The 24,401-nt window shown below is 41.1% G+C and overlaps 1 protein-coding gene across 3 annotated transcripts in view; it reads left to right on the top strand.

Moving 5' to 3' along the window:
• Nucleotides 1-361: 361 nt before the first annotated feature.
• Nucleotides 362-24,401, top strand: part of HELLS (helicase, lymphoid specific) — a 44,963-nt gene continuing 20,923 nt past the window's right edge. For 2 of the 3 annotated variants that reach the window (XM_070431876.1, XM_070431874.1), the window contains exons 1-10: nucleotides 362-485; nucleotides 924-1,045; nucleotides 6,241-6,363; nucleotides 10,755-10,811; nucleotides 13,796-13,832; nucleotides 13,919-13,983; nucleotides 15,383-15,424; nucleotides 16,165-16,389; nucleotides 17,421-17,603; nucleotides 18,347-18,490. In XM_070431876.1, coding sequence (XP_070287977.1) covers nucleotides 455-485; nucleotides 924-1,045; nucleotides 6,241-6,363; nucleotides 10,755-10,811; nucleotides 13,796-13,832; nucleotides 13,919-13,983; nucleotides 15,383-15,424; nucleotides 16,165-16,389; nucleotides 17,421-17,603; nucleotides 18,347-18,490 — 1,029 coding nt within the window. In that variant the 5' untranslated portion in view covers nucleotides 362-454. Of the gene's footprint in view, nucleotides 486-594; nucleotides 638-923; nucleotides 1,046-6,240; nucleotides 6,364-10,754; nucleotides 10,812-13,795; nucleotides 13,833-13,918; nucleotides 13,984-15,382; nucleotides 15,425-16,164; nucleotides 16,390-17,420; nucleotides 17,604-18,346; nucleotides 18,491-24,401 lie in introns of those variants that run through there. The other variant, XM_070431875.1, reaches the window with a different exon arrangement.

Here is a 24,401-nt window from a genome sequence, read left to right as displayed (position 1 = left end):
CATCGTTAGGCCCTAAGGATCGACGGCTGGCGGGGTTTAATCCCATCAGCCGGGGCGGGAAGGTGCCTTGCAAACGGCTAAGAGCGCCACTGAAGGCCCATCCGGCGCGTGAGGACGCGGCTCTCCGTGCGGGCAGGCTCGCCCAGAACCACCGGTCGGCAAATAAACGCCCACATCCGCGGCAGGACCCAGCGGCCCGAGACGGAGGTCCCAGGGAACGCTAACCAGCAGCCAGGTGCATTCTCCGCGCCAAATCTCGCGCCGCTGGGGGCGGGGGCGGGACGAGGAGCACGAAGTATCGCGAGATGACGGTGTTTTCCCGCGAAAGTGAAGCGCGCGGTTTTTCTTTGGCCGGAATTTGTGGAGAGGACCGGGACCGGCCGCGGCTGAGGGGACGGCGCGCGGCGTTGCAGCTTCTTAGAGGAGGGGACCTGGCCCCGGAGAGTGCGCAGCCATGCCGGCGCAGCAGCCCGCGAGCAGCGACGGTGAGTGAGGAGCACCTTCCTCTGGGCGCGGGCGGCGGCGTCCCGGGCAGAGGGGGCCGCAGCATGGAAGCTGCAGCCCAGCCCGGCTTTGGGGGAAGAGCTGACCCCGGGCAGAGGCTGAGGAGGAAACGAGGGGGAAGAAGCTGTGCGGAGTGAGTGGAGGGTGCCCGGGATTGCGCGTAATTGCACGACACGGGGGGTTTTACACGCGGGGGCCGCATTTTCTTTCCCCACCGCCCCGACTTGTAAACGGGGGTTCAGGCAACTTGTTGACACTGAAGACGGAGGGCGTCTCTTCCCGAGCGGATGCCGGCCTCTCCGCGGGTCACCAGCGTTTCCCTCGAGTGGGTCTGGGAAGGAGAGAAAAGCTCTTATAGGAAAGTTGAGTAGCTGGTCATCTTTTCAAAACCGCCACTTGGAAGCCTTCTCCCCTCCTAGGGTGCCGCGCCCCCGGCGGGGCCGCCCAGCCGGAGCCCGCGGTCATCACCCCGGCCATGCTGGAGGAGGAAGAGCAGCTGGAGGCGGCGGGGCTGGCGAGGGAACGGCAGATGCTGGAAAAGGTAACGCGGGGTCGGCCCGTGAGCCGGCGGTGACCGGCGCTTCCGCAGCGGGGGTCTGGGTCCGTGGACCAGCCGGCCTCGTCAGCTTTAAGCGGGTCTCGTTGTCTCTCCTCCGTGTGTTTACGATGCTTATCTGTGGGGAACCTTGGCACGTGCTCCGAATGATGCTGCTGGGAGGTCGTTCTGGCCTCCAGCGTGGCCCCCTCTCTCTTGTGAGAGCTTTCGCATTGCTGGGTTAGCGTTTTAATGTTCCCAGAGTCGATGGGGAGTGCTTTTTCAGGGCTGATTGCCACTTAAGCCAGCGGTTCTCAACCTGTGGGTCACGACCCCTTTGGCGGTCGAATGACTCTTTCACAGGGGTCGCTCAAGACCATCCTGCATATCAGATATTTACATGACGATTCATAACAGTAGCAACATTACAGTTATGAAGTAGCAACGAAAATAATTTTATGGTTGGGTCACAACATGAAGAACTGTGTTTAAAGGGCCAGAAGGTTGAGAACCACTGAAAGCGATCCGCTTGCTTGTTGGTACTTTGGGCGACCGCTTGAGACTCTGCAGGGAAAAGTGTGGTGTGCTTTCCCCTAAGTTATTCTCCCGGTGGTTTTCACGTACAGAGTATCTATGTTGTCGGCCACTAAAAGAAGTTTTTAGCCTCTTGAAAATTCAGTTCCGAAATACATTTCACTCCGACGAGAAAGTCCCGCCCTGCTGCTTAATTATTGCATAAGCAAGAAAAAGAGTAGCCAGCCACCAGCTGCGGCCGACCCCCCTGCCAAGTTGTTTTCTCGCAATGATTCACCTGGCGCTCCCCCTGGTCTGCTACCTCCATTTACATAAGACCGAGCCGGTGGTGGGGGCCACACACTAACGAACTCGGATTTGAACCGGGTGTGGCTCCAGCGCTCTTGTCCTTAACCCTATCCCCTTCCAGGGAAATACACATTAGTATTGAACTAACTCCATGTCATTACAAAACCACTTATCCTGGGAAATAGTGGCCTCCAAAGGCAAATACTCTGTGAGGTAGGTTCTGTTCTCGCCTCATTTTCGGGATGAGGGAACCGGCACTTACAGGTTGCCTGGGTCCCCGCTGCCAGTAAATGGCAGACCATGCTGCACTTGCATGCCAGTAACAGGCTCCGCCGTTCTGATTATCCGTAGTTGACCAGAGTCGGTTAAGGTAATATGTTAACAGGTTCTAATAGAATTGGGAGCTTGATCTTGAACCAACCACCTTTCCTCATTCTCTGAATTTCCATTGTATTTTTAAAATCACTTACTTGACTCTTTCTCACTTTATTGAGGGCACATCACTTTCGTTTTTGTAGACTCTGCATGTGGCAATCAGTAAATTTTATCGAATTTCTAAGTATGGTAAAAGAATATTTTGTAATTTATCACATCACACAGATAATAGATTATGTAAGTGAAATAAATATACTTTACAGGAGGAATCCTGGGACAAGTGTCCAAAATAGATAGTATCAACTTCAGATGTTGTAAGAGTGATCAATCCTTCACTTTTGTATAGTATGTATCTTCAGTTTTACAAAGATTGTTGGGTAAGGAACTATCATTCAAGGAATACAGTAAGAATGCATTCCCAGAATGCATAGTAAGAGGAAGAAACATTTTTACATTGGAAAACAAGCTGTCAAAATTTTAGTACCATGAGTATTAGCTGATGAAACTAGCAATCAAAATGATTTCTGCTTCCAGTGATATTTTTAAACTTTTGAACATTTTGCAATTAGTTCTAAACTGTTTTTAGAATTGTTGTTGAGAGATAAGTATAGTACAGCTAGCTCTTTTTTAAAAGCAGTTATACAATTAAAATAGCAATTTTTAATCCACTTTAAGTTCTTCCATGAATAAAGCATATAGTTCTTTTTAATCCTAATACAAGGGTATAATTTGTTAAAAGCCTTGTATTGTGCTCCATTGTTATTACGTTGTCTTTTTATGTAAGTATTGAACTAGTTTGATTAATTTTTGCACTTGACATTTATAAATTATTTTCTGTGTGATTTTGGAGAAAGTTATAAGAATGAGTCTCTACCTACAAGTCTTTGGAGGCCAAAAACCTCACTGTAGAAGAAAGAGTAAAGATCTTTTTCCTTTCCAGAGAATACAGTATTTATGGGCATATATTTAGAAGAAAATACTTACCAGAGGAAGAGCAAGCCTGAGTCTTAATGAGAAGCATTGACTTTGCTTTAGGAGATTTTAACGTTTGTAAAGAGCCTGGACAATGACTTTGACATTCATGTGCTACAGTTATTTTCTTTTGATTTTAACCTGCATTTCCTTTAGAAAGAAGCCATTGTTAGTCTAGAATACTTAAGTGTAGCAGTTAATGTGCTGAAGTGGGGGAGGGAAAAGGTGAGATCTTGGGAGAGGTAAAAGGAAAATAGTTTATATTGTGTAGACTGAAATATAACTCCTCCCACCCCCAAAATCGGGGGTTGTGTTGGGAGAAATTGTGGGGTAGACAAAGGGAATTTATTTTATTGATGCCTTTGGTCTCTTGTTAGCATACACTTTCACTGTACTCGAGATTCACTCCCTGCCATGTTCTCACCTTACTATAACATAATAAAGTTAAGTCAAGAAAAAGTAATGAGCCCTAACCGGTTTGGCTCAGTGGATAGAGCGTTGGCTTGCGGACTGAAAGGTCCCAGGTTCAATTCCGGTCAAGGGCATATACTTTGGTTGTGGGCACATCCCCAGTAGGAGGTGTGTAGGAGGCAGCTGATCGATGTTTCTCTCTCATTGATGGTTCTAACTCTCTATCCCTCTCACTTCCCCTCTGTAAAATATCAATAAAAAATATTTTTTAAAAAGTAGTAAGGTTTGCTGCAAAATTATTTTGAAATATTTAAGACTGGGTTTAAAGGTTAACCATTGGCATAGTATTCTAATTACATTAATTGTAAATTGTTCATGATGGCATCTTAAAGCTTCAATTTTATTTATTTATTTTTAATAATATTTTCTTTTTTTAAATATATTTTATTGATTTTTTACAGAGAAGAAGGGAGAGGGATAGAGAGTTAGAACATCGATGAGAGAGATCGATCAGCTGCCTCCTGCACACCCCGCTCTGGGGATGTGCCTGCAACCAGGGTACATGCCCTTGAGCAGAATCGAACCCAGGACCCTTGAGTCTGCAGGCTGACGCTCTATCCACTGAGCCAAACCGGTTCCGCCTTAAAGCTTCAATTTTAAAAAATGGCTGCTAATTTATTGTGAACAGGATTTAAGCTAGCAAATATATGTAAATTAAGCTCAGAATACTTTTCACTAAATTTTTAAACAAATATACAAAGTTAAAAATTTAAGAATTCATTTTATAAAGTCCTAAGTAATTTCATCTCCCCATTTGTAAGACCCACCTCATTAATTGACTGCCTGTGGTAATCACGGTAGTATATTGGTAATAGTAAAAGAAAGGCTGTTTTAAAAGAACTGAAATCGAGTTTGATAAGATATTAACAGATTAACTGCATGGGTAAGATTATGGGCGATTTTAAAATATTTTTTGTGTAATGTGTTACTTTGGTTATTTTTATCCATAAGTGTGTTGTCATTGGTTTTATAATAGAGAATAAATTTATTCTGAGAGAAACTCTAGAGCAGTGATTCTCAACCTTCCTAATGCCGAGACCCTTTAATATGGTTCCTCGTGTTGTGGTGACCCCCCAACCATAATTATTTTTGTTGCTACTGCATAACTGTAATTTTGCTACTGTTATGAATTGTAATGTAAATATCTGATATGTAGGATGTATTTTCATTGTTACAAATTGAACATAATTAAAGCATAGTGATTAATCACAAAAACAATATGTAATTATATATGTGTTTTCCGATAGTCTTAGGCAGCCCCTGTGAAAGGGTCGTTTGACCTCCAAAGGGGTCGCAACCCACAGGTTGAGAACCGCTGCTCTAGAGAGATCTAGGAAATGCAAAAGCCAATATTCAATGATGCCTGATTTATAAGGTCAAGCTTTAACCATTAAATTAAAATTAATTAAATTATGCTACCTAGGTCCATCTCACACACTCGCTCACTCTTTGTCTTAGGAGTGGAATTGATGGTTGGTAGGATTTGCATATATTTGGTTTCATTAGGTGAAGTCAATTCTCAATTGCTTCACTTCAGCCCACCTAATAATGCTTTACTTTTAATTCAGATTATACTGGCTTGGCAAATTATGAATTGCATTTGACCTGTTCCTATTGACTAAATAGTTTTATTGAAACACAATTATGTTCATTATTAACATACTGTACATGACTGCTCTTATGTAAAAAGGCATAATTGAGTATTTGTGGTAAAAACCATATGATACACAAATATTTAAATATTTATGTTTTGGCCTTTCACAGAAAAAGTGTGTGGGCCACTGAACTATCGTATTTGTTGCCTTTATGTTTTCTGTCTTGTGCTGTTCTTTTAAAATATTAAACATTTATCATTGTGAATCCACTATTGTAGATGCTTAGAAATCACTCAACAAATGGTATGCAAAAAATGCAGTAATTTAAAAAGCAATAAAGTAGAACTTTGAAATCAGAAGTTGTACAGAGGTGAACGATAAAGTAAAAGAAAACTAAAAAATAAGGGGAAAACTGGGGAACACAATGCTGCAGGAGGATAGAGAAAAGGCTTGAAAGAAATCAATAGATTTAACACGTTCCACTATTTTAACAACACAGTTTTACGATTCTGAAATGTTCTATTCCCTCACCAATGGCATTATTTTGTAATTCTAATGTTCTTTCAATTAAAACTGGTATATAAATTTTATTTGATTTTTTAAACACTAAATTCCAACTAGAATTAAATACTCACTTTCTAACTTTAATTGCAAGTATTTTTAAAGGGACCCTCAACTTAGTAAATGACAGTAACTACATGTCCAGTGTCTGAAATTTCAATATTTTGGTATCCATGCTTTCATATTACCAGATTGCCTGTTGAGCCCAAGAATCATATTGTTTCAGCTATTCTAGTTTTTGGTTTGGAAAATAAAATCTTTTTAGTAAATTATTTAATATCTTTTAAAATTTTCATTAGTTACATGAAGTATATTAAATCTAAACATTAGTTTAGCCAGTGTTGTTACACCTTATGCAAAAAGTCAATGTATGACAATAATTATGGAAGCTTTTCCTTTGGATAGGCTCACAAGTCCTGGGATAGAGAGTCCGTGGACATTCGGTACCGTAGACTTCAACATTTGCTTGAAAAAAGCAATATCTACTCTAAATTTTTATTGACTAAAATGGAACAACAACAATTAGAGGTATGTATATGTGATTGATGATGACTTTTGACCAAAGTATAGTTTTGTGTAACTGTCAGCACAATCAAGATGAAAAAACATTTCTGTCATTATTAAAAGTTCTCTTGTTGAGTAATCCCTATTCCTCAGTGACAGCCACCACTGATTCTGTTTTCTGTCACTATATATTAATATTCTTTCTTCTAGAATTTCATATAAATGGAGTCGTATGGTAAATATTCTTTGTGTCTTGCTTCTTTAGCTCAGCATATTTTTGAGATTCACTTTGTTTACTCAGTAGGTCATTCTTTTCATTCCCAAGAAACATTCTATTATATGAATATACCACCATTTATTCTCTATTCACCTGTTAACTGACTTGTCCTGTCTAGTGATTTTTTTGGATGTTGGAGATTGTGAATTTTGTTGTTGACTTTCTTAATTGCTTTATTGAGATATAACTGACATGCACAAAATTGCACATTCTTAAAATGAATAATTTTCTAAGTTTTGACTTACATATGTGTACACCTATGAGGCCACAAGTAAGATAATTAACATAATCATCAACTGCAAAAAATTATTCCTGCCTGTCCCCCTTTGAGGTATAATTGACATTAGTTTCCAGTGTACAGCATAATGACATACTGTTTATATATTGCAAAATGAACACCACAATAAGTTTAGTTAATATCTATCACCATACATAGTTAACAAAATGTTCTTCCTTTTCATTTAATCCTCGCCTGAGGATATGTTCATCGAGCAGTTACACACCCCGAAGTTCATCAACCTTCCATACACACCCCGACTAGGGATCAACCCACAACCTGAGTATGTGCACTGATCAGGAATCGAACTCGCAACCTTTTAGTGTATAAGACAGTGCTCCAACCAACTGAGCCATGCTGGCCAGGGCCAAAATTTTCTTTCTTACGAGAACTTTTGAGATTTACTCTTCTAATAACTTACACATATACAGTACAATATTAAGTGTAGTCTATTTTATAACTAGAAATTTATACCTTTTGACCTTATTCACCCATTTCCTCCTCCCCCTCAACTACCAATCTGTTCTTTATATCAATGTGGTTTTTGTTTTTTAAGATTCCACACATAGCCGAAGCCGGTTTGGCTCAGTGGATAGAGCGTCGGCCTGCGGACTGAAGGGTCCCAGGTTCGATTCCGGTCAGGGGCATGTGCCTGGGTTGCGGGCACATCCCCAGTGGGAGGTGTGCAGGAGGCAGCTGATCGATGTTTCTCTCCCATCGATGTTTCTAACTCTCTATCTCTCTCCCTTCCTCTCTGTAAAAAATGAATAAAATATATTTAAAAAAAAAAAAAAAAGATTCCACACATAAGTGACATCATATGGATTTATCTTTCTCTGTCTGACTTGTTTCACTTAGCATACTGCTGTCAAGGTCCATATATGGTTGTCACGAATGGCAAGGTTTTATACGTTTTATACGTTTTCATGGCTGAATTCCTGCCCCTTTTTAATTCTCTTCCATACTTCATTTCCTATCTTCCTCCCTCACTTCTCCATCACCAGAGAGGCATTGATCTGCTTTCTGTATTTAGATTAATTTTTTTTTTAAATATATTTTATTGATTTTTTACAGAGAGGAAGGGAGAGAGACAGAGAGTCAGAAACATCGATGAGAGAGAAACATCGATCAGCTGCCTCCTGCACATCTCCCACTGGGGATGTGCCCGCAACCCAGGCACATGCCCTTGACCGGAATCGAACCCGGGACTCCTCAGTCCGCAGGCTGACGCTCCATCCACTGAGCCAAACTGGTTTCGGCTGTATTTAGATTAATTTGCAATTTCTGTTGGTGATATGGTCTTTCAGCTTTTGTGTGTCTGAAAAAGTCTTCAATTTGATTTCACTTCTTTTTTAAAAAAATATATTTCATTGATTTTTTACAGAGAGGAAGGGAGAGAGATAGAGAGCTGGAAACATTGATGAAAGAGAAACATCGATCAGCTGCCTCCTGCACATCTCCCACTGGGGATGTGCCCGCAACCCAGGCACATGCCCTTGACCGGAATCGAACCCGGGACTCCTCAGTCCGTAGGCTGACGCTCTATCCACTGAGCCAAACTGGTTTCGGCTGATTTCACTTTTGAACGATTTTTTTACTGGGTAAAGAATTTTTTTCTTCGGGACTTCCTTCCCCATACAGTTCTTTAAGGTTATCACTTGACACCTCTACCCTCACACTCCTGATCCGCTTTACCTGGTTCTATTCTTCTTACTACATTTGCTAAGGGTTTTTTTTTATTTATTTGTTTTTTTTCTTTTCCTTGCTTGTAGCCCCCTTTTAAACCTTTGTATGGTAAAATGAAGCATAGAAAAACAAACCTTGAAGCCTTTTTACTTGGTTGACAGGAATATAAACTATTCCTAATCAGTAGCAGTGCAGAGGTTGTTGCAGCTGCTTCTTTCTCGTGGCTTTTCCTGGCCTTGGTATTCTTAACACTCTTACTAATCAGTGCCCAGCAAATACTTGACTGCTAATCTTCAGAGCTTTCTTTATATGTAGCTCTTCTCTCCGTTACTTTACCCTGGGTGTGCTAGCACTCTATCTCAACTCAGATTGCTGAGCTGTGTTTGGGTTCTCCATCCATTATTTGCTCTTGGAAATTGCCTCCAGGCAGTAAACTGTCATCAGAAAACACACCTCATTTATTTCCTGTTGGTCATTGTCCACTGTCCTTTGCTGTATGTTGTTTGAAAACCATCTATACTAATAAAAGGGTAATATGCAAATTGGTCACGATACCCTCAGTCATGACCAGATATGCTAATTAGTCACAACCCGTATGCAAATTGACCGTCACTCCAACACACGAGATGGCCACCCCCATGGCCACAAGATGACCTGCAGGGGAGGGCAGTTGGGGGAGACCGGGCCTGCAGGGGAGGGCAGTTAGAGGTGACCAGGCAGGCAGAGGAGGGAAGTTTGGGGGGATCAGGCCAGCAGGGGAGGGCAGTTGGGGGCAATCAGGCCAGCAGGGGAGGGCAGGTAGAGGTGATCAGGCCAGCAGGGGAACAGTTAGGCGTCGATCAGGCTGGCAGGAGAGTGCTTAGGGGGTGATCAGGCGGGCAGGCAGAAGCGATTGGGGGCAATCAGGCAGGCAGGTGAGCAGTTGGGAGCCAGCAGTCCTGGATTGTAAGAGGGATGTCTGACTGCCCGAGGGGTCCCAGATTGGAGAGGGTTTAGGCTGGGCTGAGGGACAGCCCCCCTACTCAGTGCGTGAATTTTGTGCACCAGGCCTCTAGTTGTTTAATATTACTATACTAGAGGCCCGATGGACGAAATTCGTGCAAAAGTAGACCTTCCTTCCCCTGGCTGCTGTCACCAGCTTCCCTCTGGCACCCAGGACCCGGGCTTCCCTCCGACAGGACATCTGGTCTAATTAGCATATTATGCTTTTATTATTATAGTTTTTATCTGGATTTTAGTTGTTTAAGGCAGAAGGGCAAATCTTTTCCCTGTTTCATGAAATCTTGAAGTGCAAGTTCTTTTTTTTTTTAAATTTTTTATTAAGTTATTACATGTGTCCTTATCCCCACATTACCCCCCACCTCCCCCCACTCATGCCCTCACCCCCCTGTTGTCTGTGTCCATTGGTTAGGCCTATATGCTTGCATATAAGTCCTTTGGTTGATCACTCCCCCTTACCCCCACCCTCCCCTACCTTCCCTTTGAGGTTTGACGGTCTGATCGATGCTTCTCTGTCTCTGGATCTGTTTTTGTTCATCAGTTTATGTTGTTCATTATATTCCATAAATGAGTGAGATCATGTGATATTTATCTTTCTCTGACTGGCTTATTTCACTTAGCATAATGCTCTCCAGTTTCATCCATGCTGTTGCAAATGGTAAGAACTCCTTTTTTACTGCAGCATAGTATTCCATTGTATAGATGTATCACAAGTTTTTTAATCCACTCATCTACTGATGGGCACTTAGGCTGTTTCCAAATCTTAGCTATGGTGAATTGTGCTGCTTTGAACATAGGGGTGCATATATCCTTTCTAATTGGTATTTCTAGTTTCTTGGGATATATTCGTAGAAGTGGGATCACGGGGTTAAATGAGGAAACTCCGTACTGTCTTCCATAGTGGCTGCACCAGTCTGCATTCCCACCAGCAGTGCACGAGGGTTCCTTCTTCTCCACATCCTCTCCAGCACTTGTCATTTGTTGATTTGTTGATGATGGCCATTCTGACAGGTGTGAGATGGTACCACATTGTAATTTTGATTTGCATCTCTCGGATGATTAGTGATTCTAAACAAAATTTTTTATCTTTAAAAATTCTTTATTCTTAACATGTTATTTGAGATATTTTTTTACTTTGCATTTCTGTTTGTGACACTAAGACAAATTATTTTATAGGAACTGAAGAAGAAAGAGAAATTAGAGAGGAAAAAGGAATCATCCAAAGTTACTACGGTAATATATAGTAATCTAGAATATATTGCATATGTTACCTTAAATCATTGGTTCTCAACCTTCCTAATGCTGCGACCCTTTAATACAGTTCCTCATGTTGTGGTGACCCCCAACCATAAAATTATTTTCGTTGCTACTTCATGACTAATTTTGCTACTGTTATGAATCGTAATGTAAATACCTGATATGCAGGATGTATTTAGGCAGCCCCTGTGAAAGGGTCATTCCACCCCCAAAGGGGTTGTGACCCTCAGGTTGAGAATCACTGCCTTAAATATTGAAGAAATTCTTTTGTATTCTTTCAACTTTATTGATCATATATTTCCTTTGATAATTTGTCTTTGTTATAAACTTCATAGGAACATATTACAACTGTTTCAGTATTTTATATATGAAAGGAGAACTCTAAAAATATTACCTCTTCAGTTTTTTATTCTGTGGACTATATTTCATATATGCAAAATTTTACTTTCTTATTTGAGGAAAATCTGCAAGTGTTTTATACTGCAAGGCATTTTATAAGTGGCCAGTACTTTTGGAGCCAGTAATGATCACTTTCTTCATGTCTTCAACCTCATCATGTCAACTTACAGCCATAACAGGACATAATCAAAATTTGTAGCTTATGTATAGCTGTGACAGTGGACCAGATAGTCTTATAATATTTCAGATGATAAATTACTCATTTAAGGGTAGCCTGAATTTTATTTTTTATATATATTTTTATTGATTTCAGAGAGGAAGGGGGGGAGAGAGAGAGAGAGAGAGAGAGACATCAGTGATGAGAGAGAATCATTGATTGGCTGCATCCTGCACACCCCCTATTGGGGATCGAGCCCACAACCAAGGTACATGCCCTTGACCGGACTTGAACCCGGGACCCTTCAGTCTGCAGGCCAATGCTCTATCTACCGAGCCAAACTGGCAAGGGCTATATTTTTATTTTTAAATATCTTTTTATTGATTTCAGAGAGGAAAGGAGGAGAGAGAACATCAATGATAAGAGAGAATCATTAATTGGCTGCCTCCTGCACACCTGCTACTATGGATTGAGCCCACAACCCGGGCATGTGCCCTCACAGGGAATCGAACCTTGACCTCCTGGTTCCTAAGTAGACGCTCAGCCACATCCGTCCATCTAGCCTGAATTTTAGAAGTGATCTTTTTGAAGATTATGTTTCAACGTGAGGCTGTTTAATGCCATAATGATGTGAAATGTATGAAAACAGCTGTGCTAATGAAAAGAGGAATAATGAGGGTGACATTTAGTGAGTACTTTTATGTGTGAGTAATTCTCAAAACAGCTTTTAGGTAGAGATACTGTTATCGTCCCTGTTTTACTTATTTGAGAGAGAGACACACACATTGATCATTGCCTTCTGCATGGCTCCTACAGGGAATCCAGCCTACAACCAGGGCATGTGCCCTGACTAAGAATCTAACCTGCACCCTTTTGGTGCATGGGACATTGCTCAACCAACTGAACCATACTAGCCAGGGCTCCATTTTACATTTAAAGAAACTGATGCAAGGAGATTAACTATAGTCCATCCTCATTTTCAGAGTATGTATTTGAAAATTAGCATACTAACTAACGTTTATTTGTAACCCCAAAATCAACACTCGTGTTTTTATGGACATTCATAAGTATGCATGTGCAGAATTGCCAAAAATTTGAATCTCCCAACACACATTCCCTGCTAAGGTCAAACAAAGTGGTGATCTGCCTTATTTAAGCCATCACACTATAAAAAGGTGTTCTTTTCATGATCTATTTAGTGCTGTGATTTTTGTTGATTTTGCTGTTTAAAATGGCCCGTAGCCACATTGTGCCAAAGTGCTTTCTGGTGTTTCTAATGTGAGAAGGTTGTGTTGTGCATAATGGAGAAAATTCCTAGGTTAATAAAGTTTCCTTCAATAGTTACAGTGCTTTTGGCCCCAAGTTCAAGTTATTCAACATAGATTTTAAGATAAAATAGCAACACACAATAAAACAAGGTTATATATTTCATCAATTGATAAAAATATGACTAGAAAATGCAGGAACCTAAACGTGTATCTCTACTAGAGGCAGTGGTTTAGTGTTCACCAATTTATTATTTGCGGTGACTTTGTAGAACCTAACTAGTGAATGAGAATTCACTGTAACTTGCTAAAGATCACAAATCTGATAAATAATAATGCCAGGATCGGTTTCAGGCCCAACACTTAGTTCCTATTCCAAACTGCTTTTATTAGGAAATATCACAATGCCAATAGGTAGAATAGGAGATAATTTTACTAGCGTAACCATTTAATCTCTACCCTTCAGCCTGTTGATTTAATTCACTTTTTTCTAGCTAAGTTTTTATTACCAGGGTTTTGTGTGTGTCCCTTGTCCCCCCATCTCCGCTTTGTTCTAAAGTTACAAACTATTAAATTCTGTCTCCTCCATCTCACCAGTCCCTTTTGGTATTTTCATTTTTAATCCTCTTTTTCTATCATTTAATTGAGCTTTTTGGTCATTTTCATTTCTCATACATGTTTACCTGTTCTTAATTTTTTCCAACTCAGTTTCAAGCTGTGTTTAAACATCTCTTCCCCTCCCTTATCTTCTCTTAGTATTTTAGTCAGTATTCTTTCTACTTTTCATTGTATTTAACTTTTAATTTCACTGAAAATGAGTACTACTTTTATACAATACCAGTTGAATATCTTTAGCGTAAGCATAGAAGATGTGCGTGGTAATTTCAAAATAAAAACGTCTTTTATGGTTAATTTTGAAATTTTTCTTGTAAAATAAAAAAATGAGGAAAGTAGAGGGTTCTGATTACAAGTAAGTTATAGCAGGAAAGTACAGAAAAAGGTTATGAGTTGGTGAGTATAAAAGTAAAGAGTTGTGGATGTGGTTCAACTGCAAGGAACATTTACTTAATCATTTCATTTTAATATATAATACCATAGCAGTCCTTAGAAAAATAATGTTCTAAATCCTTGTTCTGTAGGGTAAAGGTTCCATTGGTGCAAGTGAAGAGAATCCAGGTAAATTTCCTTATTCTGGTTTTGAGAATATGTGTTTATATTTTTGCATCAATTCCTATCAAAAATAAAATGAAATTTTTTTATAGTTGTGAGAAAGAAAAGAGGAAGAGAAGATGAATCATACAATATTTCAGAGGTCATGTCAAAAGAGGTAAAAATAAAGGGGGAAGGGCACATTAGATTAAATGTTCAGTAAAAACTTTTTGTGGGTTTTAAACTATATTAAAGCTGAATGGATTGCGGTTACCTACTCGGCTTTTGAGCCTGTTAAGTGTTTGAGGGAAGAAAACGGTATCATATTCCTGTTTGTTAAAGGAGCATGAGCTTGGCCTAGTCAGAAATTATTATAATATATTGAAACCTCAAAACCTTAAGAATTTTGTTCTTGTTCCTTCTTGAAGACCATTAGGGGGAACTAAGATCACATACTCATTTCTAAAACCAGATCCTTTTTATACCTTCTCACTTTGGAACTCATAATAGGAATTAATAAAAGAGCATCTTCAGTTATGACAAACCTTAAATGTTCCTTAAGTATATTTTAATGCATCACATTCTTACATTAAAAAATTTTAACTTTATTAGCTATACACTTTTTCTTTTATCTGAAATTTAAAAATTCAAGTTCTTCACATGTTCATACAGTGTAAAATTTTAAATTTCACATAATTCTTGTCTACAGATATTCTTCCTTACCCCGCCCCCATTTAAAAAATAATAGTACCCACTTAGTTGATTATGGAACACACTCAACCTGCAGTTGAAAAATGCTATTACTGAGGTCTATTGACCTTTAGCCAATCACACTGTTGTAAATTTAATTCATCAAATGTTTGTAATATATCTGAGGTCAATCACTAAAGAAAGATAATGATTGTCTTTTCCTAAGTCTCTAGGTGACACTAGGTAATGATTGTCTCCACACCCTTGGCATCTAGTAGGAACTTCAAAATCAGAACTCTTTTATTCTGTATTTTCAATTTATTTGTCTTTGGCACTTGGGCAGGATTGCAAATTCAGATGTCTATGCACAGAGGCCTAAAGTGTGCCAGAGTTGAGATTATAATACTTTTGGGAGTCAATTCTTAAGTAACAATAGTAGCCTCAAGTTAATGGGTAACTACTCAACCCTGAATTTGGCTGTTGTAGCCCGAAAGCAGGCATAGATACACTGTAAACAAATTAGCCTGACTTTGTTCTAATTAAATTTATAAAAACAGGTTGCCAGCTGGAGTTGGTGCACAGGGTGTAGTTTGTCAGCCTCTATACTAGAGGACTGTTGACCATGTGTGAATTTGGACTTCGTCTATTCAAACTTTAAAAAATGGAAAATTCAGGAGTAAATACCCCAATTTATGTGTTGTTACCTAATTAAGAATTTTATAAGACACTATAGGCTTAATTTTGCCCGAGGTCTTTCAATTTCAGTCCTATTTTAATTACCATGAGAGCCTTATCCCCATTTCCTGGCATAAAATCAGATCAATAAATGTTGGTTAAATATATGGATGAACCATATACATTGTTATTTTGTTTTCTCAATTTTCTAGGAAATTTTGTCTGTGGCTAAAAAAAATAAAAAGGAGAATGAGGTAAGAGATTTAAAATAGGTATTAATTTTAGGAGTTATATTTGCTTCCCTGATTATTATCCTTTTAATCGTCAGTATACTTTTTTCTCACCATTTATTCTATGTCTTAGCATTTCAGAAAAGTGTCCATTCACTTTTCTTGTTGCATGCCCAGTTGTGGCATCATTTATAAGACTTTTCCTATGAATTGACTTAATCCTCATTTTCACATTCTTAAAGTAGAGTTGTGGCGGTCCCAATCCAGTAAAATCCATCATTGGTCATAGTTGGTGCTGAGTGTCACAGATACATTTACATTCTTGAGTGTGATATAGTGAATTTTAAAACTTTACCTACTTTGCCCTTTTCCTGCAATGAAAGTAATTACTTATTTTGAAATAAATGTTTCTGTGTTCCTTGAAAGGAAATTGTTTTTTCTTCTTTTATAGACATCATCAATTATATTATGTGGGTGAAGGAAATTATTAAGGAAATAGTTAAATTGGGTAGTACTTAGAGTTTTGGAAAGGAGGTACAATTGTAAAAGTCATTTCAAAGGTGTCTTCCCCCCACCCAATAGCTTTGCATTTGGGGGAAAGGAAGTAACTCTCTAGGGTTTTATTCAACATAAGGTTTTATTTCTACATACCTAATGCTTATAGCACTGAGTAAATTTTGATTAACAGTTACATTTTTTTTTTTATAAGTAGAGGGTACCAGCATTGTGTATCAACCTTCTAATTAAAACTTTTTTCTTTATAGGATGAAAGCTCCTCTTCTAATCTCTGTGTAGAAGATCTTCAGAAAAACAAAGACTCAAATAGTATAATTAAAGATAGATTGTCGCAAACGGTTAGGCAGAATACAAAACTCTTCTTTGACCCAGTTCGGAAATATAATGGACAGCCAGTACCCTTTCAGCAACCAAAACATTTTACAGGCGGTGTGATGCGTTGGTACCAAGTAGAAGGCATGGAATGGCTCAGGGTAATGAATTCTCAATCTTAATACAAGATAGCAATTCATTTCCATATAATAACCAATTAATGTAATGTAACATCATTTGAGTTGTTTCTTCCGTGTTTCACTATTATATGTAAAACATTTGTGTGTAAATATTTGTTTTCTGATTTATTCACCCAGAGTAAACGTTTTCTTTCATATTGATGTTTCTCTCTCCCTCCCTTTCTCTCTCCAAAAAAAAAATATTTAAAAGTGAACATTATCTGCCCTCCTGGGAGTGCCTCAGTGGTTGAGCATCAACCTTTGATCCATCCAGGAAGGTATAGTTTGATTTCCAGTCAGGGCACATGCCAGGGTCGCAGGCTCAATCCCTGTGGGAACAAGCAATGTTTCTATATCTCTCTTCCTCTTCCTCTTTGAAATCAATTTAAAAAATTTTTTTAAGTGAAAATTATCTTATTCAAGGCTACCAACACATTTATGACTTTGATTACCCTTCTTCCCACAAGTATTATAATTTATAGTATTAACTAGAGGCCTGGTGCACAAAAATTTGTGCACTTGGGGGAGGGGGTCCCTCAGCCTGGCCTGTGCCCTCTCGCAGTCTGGGTCCCCTTGGGGGATGTCCAACTACTGGCTTAGGCCCATTCACCAGGCGGGGATCGGGCCTAAGCTGGCAGTCAGACATCCCTCTGGCAGCCCTAGAGCCCTCAGGGGATGTCCACTTGCCAGCAGAGAGCAGGCCTAAGCTGCAGTCTACATCCTTAGCACTGCTGAGGAGGCAAGAGAGGCTCCCACCACCACCCCTATGCTGGCAGCCATCAGCCTGGCTTGTGGCTGAGCAGAGCTCCCCCTCTGGGAGTGCACTGACCTGGTGTCAGTGTGTGTCATAGTGACCAGTCATTCCCAGTATTTCTGCTGTTAGGGTCAATTTGTATATTACCCTTTTATTATATAGGATATGTCAGTCTCATAATTATCTTTGGGTAAAAAAATTGCTAATTCAGTAGGTGATTATATCAGAATTTAAATGCAGTGTATATTATTTTGTCTAGATGCTTTGGGAAAATGGAATTAATGGCATTTTAGCAGATGAAATGGGATTGGGAAAGACAGTTCAGTGCATTGCTACAGTCGCCTTGATGATCGAGAGAGGAGTACCTGGACCTTTTCTTGTCTGTGGCCCATTATCTACACTTCCTAACTGGATAGCTGAATTCCAGAGATTTACACCAGAAGTAAGACATGTTTCCTTTTGTATATATCATTTCAAATGTTTGTTTTGTCTGAATTAAATTATAGATCTCTTACGATAATTATATTGGTTTCTGTGTAAATACTACATGTTATTTGCCTTTCAATCTCATCAATACCTAGTTTAAGTTCATAAAGATGAATAGGTTCTAGTAATATTGGACTTGTTGCCCAAAAAAATCTATGGATGATTTTCGGTGTATTGGATAATTTGATTCACCTGAAATAGACCTAGGTAGATTTTATTTTTTAATTCTATTTATTCTTATGGTTGTTTACCTTCCATATATATTTGTTGTTGTCACATTTCTGCCTTATAAGAAACGTATTTTAGAAGTATCTTTGTAATCTGCATTGGTTTACCTTTGATTGACTCTTACAACTTTTTTAAAATTATATTTTATTCATTTTTTATAGAGAGGAAGGGAGAGGGATAGAGAGTTAGAAACATGGATGAGAGAGAAACATCGATCAGCTGCCTCCTGCACACTCCCTTCTGGGGATGTGCCCACAAACAAGGTATATGCCCTTGACTGGAATCGAACCTGGGACCCTTGAGTCCACAGGCTGACGTTCTGTCCACTGAGCCAAACCCATTAGGGCTCTTACAACTTCTTTTTAATTCTCCCACAGTAGTCTACTAATTTATTAGAATTGACTACAAGTATTTCTCTCTAAAATGATTAATGTTGTTATAGTTTCATTATTTTTATATGAAATCTTTTAGATTCCTACTATGTTATATCATGGGACCCAGCAGGAACGTCGAAAATTGGTAAGGAAGATTCACCAACGGAAAGGAACACTGCAGATTCATCCTGTGGTGATCACTTCATTTGAAATAGCCATGAGAGACCGCAATGCATTACAGGTGTGAATAAACTTCATTGGATTCTTTGTAATTCATAAATCACATTTTTATAATACTCATCATCCAGTAGCGTTTAAAAAATTTTTTCTGATGGAAGTAATAGATTCTATTGTGCACAGCCCCTTAGAAGCTGAAGAGCCTGTTTATTTTAACAGAAACATCAGATAAAGGTTGGTTGTAATTTCTAAAAAAGAAAATTAAAGTCTATGGTAGTTTATAGCCATAACGTCATTTTAAATGAGTTAGCATCCACCAGATATGGACCTAATCTATAAAAATATTACAGATATGTCTTGGACAGGTGCTTTAAATAGATAGAACTTACTTAAATTAAATCAAATAAGAATAGACTGTGGCCCAAGCCTGGGGTGCTCAGTTGTTTAGAGCATCTTCCCAATAAGTCAAGGTTGCAAGTTCTATCCTGATAGGGCACATACTAGTACAAGAATTAATGAATGAATGCATAAATAAGTAGAATAACAAATTGATGTTTCTCTTCAAAAATTTTTTTAAAAAATAGGCTATTATTAAGACAACTTCTTTTAGACTTATGGATCTATAGCATAACATTTCCATATCTGTTTTTCTTAGTGTTGTAGCTACTTATTTATTAGTGTCAAAGTTATAACAACTGGAAAATTGACCTTCTCTTGTCTAATCACCATGAAAACCTTTCTAATTTATTTTTTAAACTCCTCATCATTTCCATTGCATTAGGTTTTCTTCCCCTTTTTTGCCTATTTATAAAGGATATTTTATATTCTGTTTGGCTTTATAAAGTAGATGGCTTATAGTGAGAACTTTTTCATGTTATCTGGTTTGCCATATTACCAGAAAAAGAAGTCTCAAGTTATTTTTATTAAAGTCATAATAATATTTAAAATTTTTAATCTTTTCATTCTATGTATAAAGTAAAATACTAAAGATGCCTCATTTCACATTCTTCCCCTAATTTGCCAATCCTTTTATCTGAGGATATCCTTGCCAGTTTGGTTTTTATACTTCCAAGAAATATTGCCTATTTCTTTATTTTACAAAGTAAAATGGATGAACTTTAAGTTGACCCGGTCAAGGTAAAAGAAAAACACAGGTATTAAAATTTACAAGTTAAAACAATTTTCATGACAACATAGTAAAACTAAATGGATGGCTTTCCACGAAGATACAACTGAAAGGGGAAACCTCAGTAAACCGACAACTATGTAAAAACTTACACCAGCAGTTTATAAAGAGTGTCAATCTTAAAAACAAAAATTCTAATGCTATTTAATTTTTCAGAGAAAGGCTTTCAGTTCTTAGTTATCTAGTACTAGAGGCCCGGTGCACAAAAATTAGTGCACTCCGGGGGGGGGGGGGGTGGTCCCTCAGCCTGGCCTGCGCCCATTTGTAATCCAGGACCCCTTGGGGGATATCCACCTATTGACTTAGGCCCACTCCCCGGGGGACCAGGCCTAAGCTTGCAGTCAGACATCCTTCTGGCAGCCAGGGAGCCCTCGGGGGATGTCCAACTAAAGGCTTAGGCCCCCAAGGGATTGGGTCTAAACTTGTAGTTGGACATTCTTAGTGCTGCCACCGAGGTGAGAGAGGCTCCTGCCACCACCTCTGCACTGGCCAGCCATGAGTCAGCTTCTGGCTGAGTGGCACTCTCCATATGGAAGTGCACTGACCACCAGGAGGCAGCTCCTGCATTGAGCATCTGCCACCTGGTGGCCAGTTCGCATCATAGCAACCAGTCATTCTGCCATTCAGTCAATTTGCATATTAGCATTTATTATTATTACTAGAGGCCCGGTGCACAAAAATTTGTGCACTCGGGGAGGGGCGGGGGTGCCTCAGCCCAGCCTGTGCCCTCTCGCAGTCTGTGATCCCTCAGAGGATGACCACCTGCTGGCTTAGGCCCACTCCCTGGGGGATTGGGCCTAAGATGGCAATCAGACATCCCTCTGACGGCCCGGCAGCCCTCGGGGGATGCCCACTTGCCAGCAGAGTGCAGACCTAAGCTGCAGTTGGACATCCTTAGCGCTGCTGAGGAGGCAGCAGAGGCTCCTACCACCACCGCTGTACTGGCAGCCATCAGCCTGGCTTGTGGCTGAATGGAGCTCCTCCCATGAGGGAGCGCCCTGACCACCAGGGGGCAGCTCCTGCATTGAGCTTCTGTCTCCTGGTGGTCAGTGTGTGTCCTAGTGACCAGTCATTCCCAGTCCTTCTGCTGTTAGGGTCAGTTTGCATATTACCCTTTTACTATATAGGATAGAGGCCTGGTGCACAGGTGGGGGCTGGATGGTTTGCACTGAATGATGTCCCTGATCAGGGTGGGGGTCGCGCTTGGGTGCCTGGACAGCCTGGATGAGGGGCTGATGGCTGTTTGCAGCTGGTCACACCGCCTTCAGGGTGGAGCTCCCCACTGGGGTACCTGGCCAGTCTGGGTGAGGGGCTGAGGGCCGTTTTCAGGCTGGTGGTGACTGAAGCTCCCAACCTCTCCTTTTTTTCTTTTTAAATTTATTCTGGGATTTATTTATTTATTTATTTATTTATTTTTTTAATTAAATTTTTATTGTTCAGATTACATTTGTTCCTCTCCCCCCCCCCCATAACTCCCCTCCTTCCAGTTCCCGCCCCACCCTCCGCCCTCACTCCCCACCCACTGTCCTCATCCATAGGTGCACGATTTTTGTCCAGTCTCTTCCCGAATCTCCCATTCCCCTTTCCCTCCAAGAATAGTCAGTCCATTCCCTTTCTATGTCCCTGATTCATTATAATCACCAGTTCATTCTGTACATCAGATTATTTATTCACTTGATTCTTAGATTCACTTATTGATAGATGCATGTTTGTTGTTCACAATTTGTATCTTTACCTTTTTCTTCTTCCTCTTCTTAAAGGATACCTTTCAGCATTTCATATAATACTGGTTTAGTGGTGATGAACTCCTTTAGCTTTTCCTTGTCTGTGAAGCTCTTTATCTGACCTTCAATTCTGAATGATAGCTTTGCTGGATAAAGTAATCTTGGTTGTAGGTTCTTGGTATTCATCACTTTGAATATTTCTTGCCATTCCCTTCTGGCCTGCAAAGTTTCTGTTGAGAAATCAGCTGACAGTCGTATGGGTATTCCCTTGTAGGTAATTGAGTCTCTTTCTCTTGCTGCTTTTAAGATTCTCTCTTTGTCTTTTGCTCTTGGCATTTTAATTATGATGTGTCTTGGTGTGGTCCTCTTTGGATTCCTTTTGTTTGGGGTTCTCTGCGCTTCTTGGACCTGAAAGTCCATTTCTTTCACCAGGTGGGGGAAGTTTTCTGCCATTATTTCTTGAAATAGGTTTTCAATATCTTGCTGTCTCTCATCTTCTGGCACCCCAATAATTCTGATATTGGTCCGCTTGAAACTGTCCCAGAGGCTCCTTACACTATCTTCACACTTTCGGATTCTTTTTTCATTTTGCTTTTCCAGTTGGGTGTTTTTTGTCGAATCTTTGGTTTGATTCTTGTGCTCCTCTGGTCTGCTATTGGGTATAATATTCTTTATTTCAGTCCGTGTATGCTTACTTTCTAATTTCTTTATCGTAGCATCGAGGGTCTCATTAGTTTTCGTGAGGCTCTGCTCAAGTTTATAGCAAGCCCTCAAAATTGCGATTATTAGCTCCATATCCTCCATTTCTGTCATGTTTTTTTGTCTCCGCATCTTTTATGCTTTCTTGGTGCACCCCCTTGTGGTCTGTGCGCAGTCTTGTTCTAGCCAAGCCTTAATTGTTGTAGTTAACACTAGAGGGATTTGACCACCAGGCCGACTGGCTGTAGGAATCAGCTGTGTGGAAAACTTCAGTCCTCTGGGGAGGCGCTAATCCAGCCTTTGCCTGAGGCGATCGGCAAATGGCTCTGCGCAGGGCTTGGGCGGGGCGGGCTCAACAGGGCGGGGGGAGGGAGCAGCTATGGCTGCTCTCAGTCCGTCCCCAGGGGCTCTGCCTCTCTGTCCCAGCGACCGCTGCAAACCTCGGAGGGACCGTAGCCAGACAGCCCCGCTTCTCCCGTTTGAGTCTGGGTCCCTAGAGACTCGCCCAGATCTGTAGCCCAGAGTCTGAGACTCACTCCTGATTTAAAACGACAACCGCGCCCTCAGCTACCAGCCCGCTTTGCGCGCGCACTGCCGCACCACCGTACCTTTAAATTTTCCACACTGCGCCTCCTCTGGGCCTCGTAATGCTGTTGTTTTTCCTTCTAGTTGAAGAGTCTCTCCTCAGCCAGCCTTCCTGTGGTTCTGGTTGATGTCCGTTCCGTCTTTTAGTTGTATTTTTGAAGTGGTTGTTCGAGGCAGCAAACTCCGGTGTTTACCTATGCCGCCATCTTGGTTTCTCCTATTCTGGGATTTATTTGCCTTCTATGGCTGTCACTGTAACTGAGAGCCGGCTTTAGCTCTGAGGCTCGGCTCCAGTTCTGAGACCTCGGCTTCTGAAAGCAGGTATTTGGGTTTGTTTGGGTTCTATAATTGTAACACTGTTGTGGTCCTGCTAGCTCCAGCTCTGACGGCTGAAAGCAGGTTTCTGGGGTTTATTTACCTTCTGTAATTGCAACACTGAAGCTCAGAGGCCGGCAGCAGCAGGCAGGGAACCTTTGCTTTCTCCATCACTGAAGAAAGCAAGCCTCCTGTTCACTTCAGCTGCCTGGCTGCCAGCCGCTATCTTGGTTGGCAGTTAATTTGCATATTTCGCAGATTAGCCATTGGGAAGGGTAGCGAAGTTACAGTTAATTACCATGTTTCTCTATTATTAGATACGACTAGAGGCCTGGTGCACGAAAATTTGTGCACTTGCAGGGGGCATCCCTCCGCCCGCCTGTGCCCTCTCACAGTCTGGGACCCTTTGGGGGATGACCACTTGCTGGCTTAGGCCTGTTCCCCGGGGGGGATTGGGCCTAAGATGGCAATCACATATCCCTCTAGCAGCCCAGCAGCCCTCGGGGGATGTCCATTTGCCAGTGGGGAGCAGACCTAAGCTGCAGTTAGACATCCTTAGCGCTGCTGAGGAGTTGGGAGAGGCTCCCATCACCACTGCTGTACTGGCAGCCGTTAGCCTTGCTTGTAGCTGAGCAGAGCTCGCCATGTGGGAGCGCAATGACCACCAGAGGGTAGCTCCTGCATTGAGCGTCTGCCCCCTGATGGTCAGTGTGTGTCATAGTGACCAGTCATTCCCAGTCTTTCTGCTGTTAGGGTCAGTTTGCATATTACCCTTTTACACTATAGGATAGAGGCCTGGTGCTCAGGTGGGGGCCGGCTGGTTTGCCCTGAAGGATGTCCCACATTAGGGTGGGGGTCCCACTTGGGTGCCTGGCCAGCCTGGATGAGGGGCTGATGGCTGTATGCAGCTGGTCACACCCCCTTCAGGTTGGGGGTCCCCACTGGGGTGCCTGGCCAGTCTGGGTGAGTGGCTAAGGGCCGTTTTCAGGCTGGTGCGAAACTGAAGCTCCCAACCTCTCCTTTTTTTCTTTTCTTTTTTTTTTTTTTATTCTGGGATTTGTTTACCTTCTATGGCTGTCATTGGAGCTGAGGCCCAACTTTAGCTCTGAGGCTGGCTCCAGCTTGAGGCCTCGGCTGCTGAAAGCAGGTATCTGGGGTTTGTTTAGCTTCTATAATTGCAACATTGTTTCTTAGAGTGCAGCTCACAGCCCGGCCTTGGCAGCCGGGGAATCTTGGCTTCCTCCATCACTGGAGCAAGCAAGCCTCCTGTTCGCTTCAGCTGCCTGGCTGTCGGCCGCCATCTTGTTTGGCAGTTAATTTGCATATCGCCCTGATTAGCCAATGGGAAGTGTGTCGAAGGTACGGTTAATTACCCCATTTGTCTTTTATTAGATTAGATATAGGATTTCCCCATTTCCCCCCTTTTGCCCCCTCTACTCAGCTCTTGTCCCCCACTTCTCTCTGGC

Source organism: Myotis yumanensis, unplaced genomic scaffold, assembly GCF_028538775.1.
Source record: "Myotis yumanensis isolate MYYU_CA2020_CCGP unplaced genomic scaffold, mMyoYum1.0.hap1 SCAF_13, whole genome shotgun sequence".
NCBI lineage: Eukaryota > Metazoa > Chordata > Mammalia > Chiroptera > Vespertilionidae > Myotis > Myotis yumanensis.
Note: the sequence above shows the minus strand (reverse complement) of the source record. Positions and strands in the feature narration are given on the sequence as shown.